At 38.4% G+C, this 10724-nt stretch overlaps 1 protein-coding gene across 1 annotated transcript; it reads left to right on the forward strand.

The window, feature by feature from the left end:
• The first annotated feature begins 3392 nt into the window (after nt 1-3392).
• sptssb (serine palmitoyltransferase, small subunit B) lies at nt 3393-9240 on the forward strand. Its single transcript, XM_047392351.1, has 3 exons — nt 3393-3605; nt 3721-3803; nt 6197-9240. Exons 1-3 carry the CDS (start codon nt 3401-3403, stop codon nt 6473-6475), a joined length of 567 nt encoding a protein of 188 aa, XP_047248307.1. The 5' UTR covers nt 3393-3400; the 3' UTR covers nt 6476-9240.
• Nucleotides 9241-10724: the final 1484 nt, after the last annotated feature.

Consider the following 10724-nt stretch of genomic DNA (forward strand, 5'->3'; position numbering starts at 1 on the left):
AAAAAATAACCACACCGCTGACATTGCCTCCTTGCTTCGGGAAACACATCACAATCCTGCGCTGCAACGCCATCACTGTCCAAACAAATGCCAACAAATAGAGACGCAAATATGGCAACAAGATAGACATCCCTAAAACCATGAATTATATTCCTTCTTTGGTATATTCTACTTTGTGTTGGTCTGACACATAAAATCTCAATAAAATACATTGAAGTTTGTGGTTGTAAGAGGTTAAAATGTGAGGAAGCTGAAGGGAAACTAACACTAGAAAATAAGCTATATTTGGTGTTTATTAGAATGTGAAAGCACCTGAAGTTGAATTGTTTTTGTGATTCATTGAAATAGCTCCACAGCTTTGATTTCCATTTTCAAAGCAAGAACAATCATCAGTTGATTTAGGCCTTTATATAATTATGCCGTCTACACTCCAGAGGAATGTGTGTCGCAGACTGTCTTCATCCTTTTTGACATGTCTCACATTTTACCTTGAAGAGAAAAGGTCTCCCTTTTCACCAATCTGATTCGCAAACCTCGTATTTCACAGTAATCAGATCCACTTGGGAAAGTGAATGAAGGGAATCCACAATATGTCAGTCAGTCAGTCATTTTCTACCGCTTATTCCATATTGGGTCGCGGGGGAGCTGGTGCCTATCTCCAGCAGTCTATGGGAAAGAGGCGGGGTACACCCTGGACAGGTTGCCAGTCCATCGCAGGGCAACACACAAATATGTGTGTGAATATTTCTCCATCACTTTTTCCACAATATTTTTGCATTTATACAGTGAAGAAAATACTTTAGCCACCTTCAACTGTTGAGTGTAGTATTTTAGTCTGTTTCAAGATGTTAGAAGACAAACCTGATGTGATATTTGCTGATTCCTTGAGTAAATAATGTTCTAAATACCAAAGCAGGTCAGAACCCAGAGGGCCGTTTTACTACTAATCTTTAGCTGAAATCTGTGTTAGGAGAGGTTCACTTTCATTTATACCCTAACAAAAAATAAATAAAGTGTATCCATTCATAACTGGAGCTCCTTATCAGCGCTGCTGGGTGTTTATATATTAATAATGCAGCATCACCACTGAGCTGCTCAGCAAACCTACAATTAAGGAGATAAGATTTTCTACATCAGTTTGATCCCCCCAAAAAGAAAGAGGTCCTGCTTCAAAATGGAAAAGACGTTTCCAGCAAGCATACATGGATGTCAGTTAATTCAGATTTTTCAAACTAGTGTATTTTTTATCATTGGTTCTAAATGCTGCATGGTTTAGCTCCCAAAATCTTCACAGACAGCAGAAACTTCACACCAGACCTCAAGCAGGCAAGAAACTGAAAGCACTGTTTCTGGTTCAGGAGTGGCTTAACATAAAAATGTGGCAGGGTGTAACTCGTGTCCAGGATACATACAGGGGTTGGACAATGAAACTGAAACACCTGGTTTTAGACCACAATAATTTATTAGTATGGTGTAGGGCCTCCTTTTGCGGCCAATACAGCATCAATTCGTCTTGGGAATGACATATACAAGTCCTGCACAGTGGTCAGAGGGATTTTAAGCCATTCTTCTTGCAGGATAGTGGCCAGGTCACTACGTGATACTGGTGGAGGAAAACGTTTCCTGACTCGCTCCTCCAAAACACCCCAAAGTGGCTCAATAATATTTAGATCTGGTGACTGTGGAGGCCATGGGAGATGTTCAACTTCACTTTCATGTTCATCAAACCAATCTTTCACCAGTCTTGTTGTGTGTATTGGTGCATTGTCATCCTGATACATGGCACCACCTTCAGGATACAGTGTTTGAACCATTGGATGCACATGGTCCTCAAGAATGGTTCGGTAGTCCTTGGCAGTGACGCACCCATCTAGCACAAGTATTGGGCCAAGGGAATGCCATGATATGGCTGCCCAAACCATCACTGATCCACCCCCATGCTTCACTCTGGGCATGCAACAGTCTGGGTGGTACGCTTCTTTGGGGCTTCTCCACACCATAACTCTCCCGGATGTGGGGAAAACAGTAAAGGTGGACTCATCAGAGAACAATACATGTTTCACATTGTCCACAGCCCAAGATTTGCGCTCCTTGCACCATTGAAACCGACGTTTGGCATTGGTATGAGTGACCAAAGGTTTGGCTATAGCAGCCCGGCCGTGTAGATTGACCCTGTGGAGCTCCCGACGGACAGTTCTGGTGGAAACAGGAGAGTTGAGGTGCACATTTAATTCTGCCGTGATTTGGGCAGCCGTGGTTTTATGTTTTTTGGATACAATCCGGGTTAGCACCCGAACATCCCTTTCAGACAGCTTCCTCTTGCGTCCACAGTTAATCCTGTTGGATGTGGTTCATCCTTCTTGGTGGTATGCTGACATTACCCTGGATACCGTGGCTCTTGACACATCACATAGACTTGCTGTCTTGGTCACAGATGCGCCAGCAAGACGTGCACCAACAATTTATCCTCTTTTGAACTCTGGTATGTCACCCATAATGTTGTGTGCATTTCAATATTTTGAGCAAAACTGTGCTCTTACCCTGCTAATTGAACCTTCACACTCTGCTCTTACTGGTGCAATGTGCAATCAATGAAGACTGGCTACCAGGCTGGTCCAATTTACCCATGAAACCTCCAACACTAAAATGACAGGTGTTTCAGTTTCATTGTTCAACCCCTGTATTTATGTGGTGGTTCTTGTAACAAAGAGTTCAGCTGCAGTCCACTACTTGTGAATCTGCCCCCTACTCTTCCACACCGTTTCCTTCTACCAAACGTTCCCTTAAAATACTTAGCTATAGCAATCTGTGAACGTACAGCTTCTTTTGTAATGACATTTCATGGCTTATTCTCATGTGCAGGGTGTGACTGATTCACAACTGTTGAACAAATGTCAAGTCAGCAGTATTGCTCTGATTGTGTATGCCACAACCTTGCCATTAAAAAAGGTTTCTGTGTTATCCTTTTTTATTAGTTTAATGTTATATATTAATTTTATGAGAACCTACATTGTTGAAATAAATGTCCCAGAAGCAGGAGAAGCAATATTCAAGTTACCTAAAGTGCCAGTCGAAGTTTCCATATCATCTGCTGTTGTGGGTTCACGTACTTTTCAATGAGTTTGCATTTCGACTTTAAAGATATATTTTCTATTTTTCTTATGTACTTTTCTAAGAAACAGATTTTGGGGTTTTGACTAACTTTTTAATAATAATTTTATTTTATTTAGATGTGTCTAGTTAAAATATAATAACTTAAGATTTTAGGAGCAATCAAGTCTGAAGCTATGATCAGTTTTAGTTTTATTCCATCCAGCTGCTGGACACTGCGACAGAGAGGGGTGTGTGTGGGGGGACTGCAGCGCCGCTGCTGGCTGCAGGATGGCGGGACAACAGCGACATGGATGCGGCACAAACTGGAGAAAAGTTTAAAGATGCGCCTCAAAGCAGCGCACCAAGCGTGGCGCAAAAACAGCCGCAGCCCGGAACACATCGGCTCCGATGCACCAGCCGCTTCCCCTTGGCCGCGAATAATAACGCACACCGGCCTATGCGTCAACCGGTCCTCCTACTCGGTCGCTGCACTTGTGCGATCCGTGAGCCAGGTGAGGGGTCAGTGTAAACACAAGCTGTGGGTGTGGTGCCATTTTCAAAGCATGTATGAGGGCTGCACGTATATTTATGAGAGAGAAGTGAGCTGATGAGACGGCTGTTTTACAGAAAGCAGCGGAGTAGCAGGGGCGACGCGTCCTGCAGCTTGTCCAGTTACAGAGGAGAAAACCAGGGGGTTCCCATTGGCTGAGGTGAGTAGTGGATTCAGACTTAGATTACACAAAACCCTGTATATGTATAGACCCTTAAATGTCATGGTTTTCTAGTAAGACAATAAATATATAGCTTAGACACATGTGTCTGTGTGAATGTTCCATTTTCACTTACATCATCTGCTAAACGAGTTTTGAAGACAAGCTTATTTGTCTGACTTATTTTGGCTATGATGTCCTGAGTTACAGTGTTTCAGTGTAGCGCTGGGAAGGAGAGGTCTAATTGCTTATACCCCGAAACCCTAAGTTGCTTTAAATCAAGATTAAAAACTTATTTGTTTAGTGTGGCCTTTGACTGTGCCATTTAGGCATGATTAGTTGCGTTTTCAGTCCAATTTTCCTCTCATTTTCTTGTCCATCATTCTATTCTCTTTATTTTATTAAACTTTTTTAAATGACCTCTGTTGTTTGATTTTATCATTTGATTTGTTTTTCTGTATCTGTGTTTATTTGCTTTGTGATTGTATTGTAATTGTATGTACAGCGCTTTGAGTGTCTCGTTGCTGAAAGGCGCTATATAAATAAACTTACCTTACCTTATATGCTACAAGCATAGATGGAAATAAGGAATCTAGAAACGTAGGCCAAGACATATTTCACTTGGAATTTGGAGGCATTTGGGAGAGCTCTGAAATCAAAACTAGTTATTTCCAAATACATATTCATTTAAAAATGTTTCAAACATATCTATGGGGGCCATCATGTAACCAGTAAACAATCCTATCTGGGGGCCCAGTGCCTGTCTAAACAGGCTCCATCTGTTAATGCTGCTCATCGTTCAATAGAAAATCCTTTAATTTCAAATTATTATTAAAATACAACATGAATAATTAAACTGAAAATCATTTTGTCTCTCAAGTCAACTGGAAACACTAACTAAATCATACCTTATTTTGTGTTTGCAAGATCTAGTTTAGAATAGTTATAATTAAGTACATTTTTACCAGTCTTACTGAATATTATTATGCACCCATACATTCCCAGGCAATAAAGGATGGGGCCCACCTCCTTTTTTATCATTTTTCTTTTTTTTCCTTTAACTTTTTAATTAAATCCTTGTGAAATGTTTTGTGTCGGCATGCACATTTATGTTGATCATTTCTTTCTTTCTGTAGCTCTTTTAATCAGATGTGTTTATTTCTTCAAAATTCTCTGGCTGCCTTTCGCCATGCTAGCCTTTCCTGTGTTGGTATTTAAATAACATTAAATGATCACAACAGAACTGTTCAGTATTTCTTTTAAGCAAAAAGCTAGAATAGTTTAAATCAAGTCAAATGTGTCTTGCAAAACCCACAGTTTGAACTATTGAACTCCCATTAGCATCACTGCAGGATTTTATTCGTTTGGTTTTATAGAACTTTGCTTTGCACCAAAGCTCTGCATAGTTAGATGCGTCTAGAATGTACAACTGAAATGCTTTTATGTTTGTGATGCTACTGATGCAAAACATTTTCAAATATGCCGATCACAGCTAGAGATGGCTGATGGGCGTTAGAGTTTTATCATGGTATTTTGAGGTATTGTGATGAGGATAAAAGTGATTATAAAAGGTTTTTGAGATTTAACTGCAGTCTTTTTTGGCAACAGATTGTTTGGCTATAACTGTTGAGGTATATAGTACAAGCCCCACAAAAACAAGTATTAAATAAAACTGACGCATTATCTAATAGGCCACTTTAGTTCACAGTTACATTAAGTAGTGCATCGTTCTCATGATTAATCCCAGTTCTTATCATGGTAATAACTTATCTCGGATAATGACAGCTGGAACAATAATTGCCCAACCCTAATTACTACCCTAATAATTACAGTAAACTCCAACTAAACAGAGATTAAAAAAAATCTCTCTTTAAAGCATCCTAGAGATCTACTTTCTGAGGTTATCCTGATAAGCTTAATATGATTATTATTATTTTTTGTCTTCTTTTGTCTTGTTTATTTTCTACTAAAAGGATGATAAAAATAATGATAAAACAAATACACCCATAAAATAATAAATGTTATTAACTTATTAAAACTGAATGGCTTAATGTTGTATTTATTAAGGCATTTGGTTATTTTTTGTATTGATTTTTGATTTTGACAGTTTATCTTCTCCACAGGAGTTGCAAAAAATTCATAGTCCTGTTAAATGTTTCTTTTTTATGGTAGCTGGCAATAAAGTGTTTCTGATTCTGATAAAACTTAATCTAATTTCTAGCACATTATATTTAGATACACTCAAACAGATGGCACATTCTATGTAATTTGAGAATGTGCTTTTATTAATAATAAGTTTTTAAATATTAATGAGTATTTTTATGTCATGTTGGTTTAAATCTCATGAAAACCACTATTAATTTCCTTTACTTTCATTTCTTTAAACTCATCAGACTCCACTTCTGTTTGCCTTCCCCCCGGCTGGCAGGATGAACTTTAAAAACATGACGGAGTACCTGGCCTGGCTGTACTACCAGTACCTGCTCATCACTGGCATCTATGTCCTGGAACCATGGGAAAAGTCCATCTTTAACTCTGTTCTCTTCTCCGCCATTGCTATGGTGGTCTACACGTCATACGTGTTCGTGCCCATCCATGTGCACCTGGCTCTGGAGTTTTTCTTTGAGAACTTTGGCGGCCAACCGGAGAGCACCATGGCACTCATGAACTAAAACAAAGGGAGGAAAAAGTCACAAAGAAGGAGCGGTTTGTAAATCATCTCCATGTTCAAGAAGACTGAAAACTTGAAGATCTTTCAAGAATTATCTGGAAACCTTATGCACTTCTTTTGCATCCTGCGCCCTCTGGCCTTACCCAGTGGTATTACACAGCAGTGCTTTAATTTCCTACACTCGTGAAGTGTTTGGTTTTCCTTTTCCTCGCCATATGTCCTGTGTGACTGCATACCACCTCCAGGTTTTGCATGATAGGGTCATCCATGGCAGATGGGTTTGCATGCTTGTCTGACAACAAAACATAACCGGTGTCTTTCCTCCTTCTGGTTTCAAGCTATAAACTTCGTGAAGGTACTCCAGGAATTCTGTTTTTTATGTTAATGAGAACTGGGCATCATGGAAGAAAGTGTGCTTCAGAACTGAAGCAACCAAGGTTATGAAACTTGTTTTTTTTTTATTTTTTAAATATGGTTGTTTAAAGTAACTTGTCACTACACATGCAATATCTACAACGCTTCACATGTAATGATGTCCCACATAAAGTCATTGAAAAAACCTTAGAATAAATATTTATATTATTGCAGTAACATAATCTTACACCAAAAATTCAAAATCCAACTTTTGATTTGAGTGCATTTATCAAGTGAAGAATAAAATCCCACTTAGAAATAAGTTTTTTTTTTTTTTACAAAACCACAGGTGCCAATTTGTTGACCTTCCTTTATAATTCCTAAACAATAGGCATAATTTAGGCATTTTTGTAATTTATGCTTTTTTAAGTTAATCAGTTTCTAAGAATTCTCGTTAAGCAAAGAGGTTTATTTCTCATCCCTTATATAAAATGGGAAAGATTAGAAAACCTAAATTGAAAAAAACAAAAGAAACTTGGTTCCTGCAGGATGTCACTCATCGTCTGTTTTTTGCAACCTTTTCTGGCAAAAAAGTAGTATCAGAAATTTGTTTAAATATGCTGTGACACAGAGATTTATTTATTTTATCCATCACTTCAAGAAGAGAGAACTTGGCAATCAAGTAAGAGGATGTGTGTTGGTCTTCATATATAAGAAAATAGCTGCTTGCCTTAGCTTGCCTATATCTACGGTCAAAGCAACAAAAAAAAGTTTAAAACAGCTGGAACTGTGATGAATAAACACAGTTTGCTTTAAGAAGGGAGCTCAGAGGGGTGCTGGTGGCTCTGTTGGTAGAGCACGTGCACCATGTGCAGAAGCTATAGAGTTCGATACGGTTGTCCTGGTTTGATTCCCGGTCTCAGGCCATTTGCTGCATGTCTTCCACTTCTCTCTAAACCCTCTTTCCTGTTTGATTATTGTACAGTAAATGCGACAAGTAAAAAAAAAAAGAAGGGAAGGGAAATGAAAACATGTGTAAAGCTCAATGTTAGTGAACTGCAGCATTTTTATAAATGAGATGATATTATTGCAATAAAAAACGATTTATTTAAAGGTAATTCTACATTTATTTATTGGTGCCAATAAATCTGGAAGGCGCTGTCTTTAGAACCCAATTTATACAAATTTGATGAGGCCCTACAATTTCCAAAGCTGACAGCAGAGATCTACAGTTTATGAATTTGTAAATAAAAGATCTGCTGTGATTTTTCTCCATCTCTAATAAAACAAACTGGCAATGATGCAAAAGTCAGACTGCCAAGTTTGCTGCGCACATCGGAGTAAACACCTGCAGGTCTGTTACATAAAACGTCCCATAACAACACTTGGCAACTGTTCCCACCAGCACTGAATATGTGTGCACATCTGCTGTCTTACACATTACACCTGCTTTCTGATTAAACGAGAAGGTAGTATAGAGCTTATAACAGCTGTGTTGACATGCACCAAATATTGTTATATTTTTGGTTATGTATGAGCAACAAAATAAAACCTTTTGTAGTTTATGCACTGAAGAGCAACCTGAAAGAATGCAGCGTGAAGGTAAATGCAAACATTGTGAAACTAAAAGCTTAAGCTATGCAATGAAGCGACACCTAGCTGGACTCTGCTACAGTTTCTCCTGAGCCTATATACCAAGCAAAGGGAACAATAAAAAAATAACAGCGATAAAATGTGCCAAGCCCTCTCTTTATTCCAGGTTTATTTTGTACGTTGGCATGTTAGGAAGGAGTGCTCAGCACTAAGAGAGAACAAATATTGATTTATCGCTGTTTTATGTCTGGTTTTGGCTTTATCCATGGCATAGCTTTGCTTTGCACATGTTTGCTGTGTCATGCAAAACTGACAAAGTGCTGAAGGAAAATTAGTTGAATGGAAAAAGTCTTCCTCAGCTATAGCTGATCTAAAGCAATTAAGCCTTGAGTTGTACTGCATTTAGTAGTTGTGATTAGCATTGTTCATAATTTTGAGTTTAAGATCATCTTTAGTTATTTGTGCTTTGGATGAAGGGCTCAGTGATGAAATGCTGATTTTATTTATATATATATATATTCATTGGTAAATGCTTGGCTGGTTACAATGTCAGTTACCAAACTTTGTATTGTTCAGTTATTTATGCACAAGTCTCTTGTGCCCATAATTATTGCATTATTTTGTTAGTTTTTCTCTGCCTTAAAGTGCTTTTGTACAATTCCCAGATTGTATTGTTTCCTTAACTTTTGATAAACATTTTCATTAATATGACACATTTATAACAAGAATGAAGAGGCCTTTAAGATTTTTTTTTTCACAGTTTACCAAACTAAATGTTGTATTTCTACATGATAGCTACACATCACTGTAGTAGTCACAAAATAAAGGCATTGGATGATACTTATGCAGTTGCTCTTTGTCTTTCCTCTTGTTTGCTTTGTTTGCCAGAGCTGCTTGTTTGAACCATATATTTATGTTGGATTTGGCTTCAACTCAGTTGTTCAGTTGCTTTGAAATTGAAGAACAAGCAGGACAAAGCCCGACCCAAAGATTTTACCACATGAGATGAATTCAGACAATAAGAGGAAGAGCCATAAAACCAGTTCTTTAAAACTGGACTCCGATTCTGTCTTTACCTTGCTGAATGAGACACCTGGCGACCTGCCCATACCCTCAAAGTGCTGGTGCCCTGAGGCTACAGTCTGTGTTTGACCCGGTATATGTAACACTGACAGAGACAAATTAATTATTCTATGTGATAGTCCAAAACAAATTAGTGCTTGTGAAAAGAATTAAAATTAAACTTGTTTTTTCTAAATATTTTACATGCACTTTACTTGTACTAGACATTTATGCAGCATTAAATGGTGGACTGAGTAGCAGCTTACCTGCGGTTAGGTTGGACTACAGGGACTGGCAGGGTTGCTATGTTTATAAGTTGTAACCGGACACCCTCACCTTGTACCTTTCTAGGATGTTGGAAGGCAATAAGTGCAACACTCTCTGTTTTCAGTCTCATGCTCCCAATCCCATCCAGAACCCAACTGCAGACTTCTGTCCTCCTTCCTACTTTCCTTCCTTATTCTTTAGTTGGTTTTACCTTCCTTCATCATAAAAAGACAAGGCTCTCTTATATCCTGTATCATTTCTGTGTTGTTTTCGCTCCATGGTCTTTGAGCAACAACTTTGTTGACACTGACCGTGTTAGTTTATGTTGCAGGAACTGGTTGGAGGCTGAGGAAGAAATGTAAACAAAGCTGTCGGCAGACTCCAAGACACTCAAGCAGACGGTTGGTGTATTGTTTCTGTTGTGTTTACATGTGTCCTATTAGTGTTGTTCACCCAAACAATAAGAAAAAGTGCTGAGGTGGGAGGGAGTCATCCTTCAGTAACATTCACACCTGACACCAAGGAAAACTCATATATTTGTGTATTTTTTTTTGGCTCCATCACCACAGCCAGTACTCACTTTACAAGAAAACCCCAGCAAGTGTTAAAATATTGATAAGATACCAATGTTTGTAACCCTTCTTTTCTACAACTGAAAAATCATTGCTGCACAAAAAGGTCTGAGAGAATGATTATCTCAGCAGCAGCTGGCATGTTCAGTGAATTTGAAGACATTAAGTCTCATATTTATCAATCAGATAAGAGATCAAATCCTTTGACGGCTCTAAAGGGGTTCCACAAGATTCTATTTAAGGCCCATCTTTTTAAAACTGGAAGGATTTTTCAGAGCCATCATGCATGCCTGGATCTGAATGTTCAAATGTAAGAAGATTAGTGGTCTGTAGTGGTTCCCAAAATTTGAAGCTCCTCACCACTTTTGTTTTCCTATTTTGAACCCTACTAAGACATGGAAA

Source organism: Girardinichthys multiradiatus, chromosome 18 (assembly GCF_021462225.1).
Source record: "Girardinichthys multiradiatus isolate DD_20200921_A chromosome 18, DD_fGirMul_XY1, whole genome shotgun sequence".
NCBI lineage: Eukaryota > Metazoa > Chordata > Actinopteri > Cyprinodontiformes > Goodeidae > Girardinichthys > Girardinichthys multiradiatus.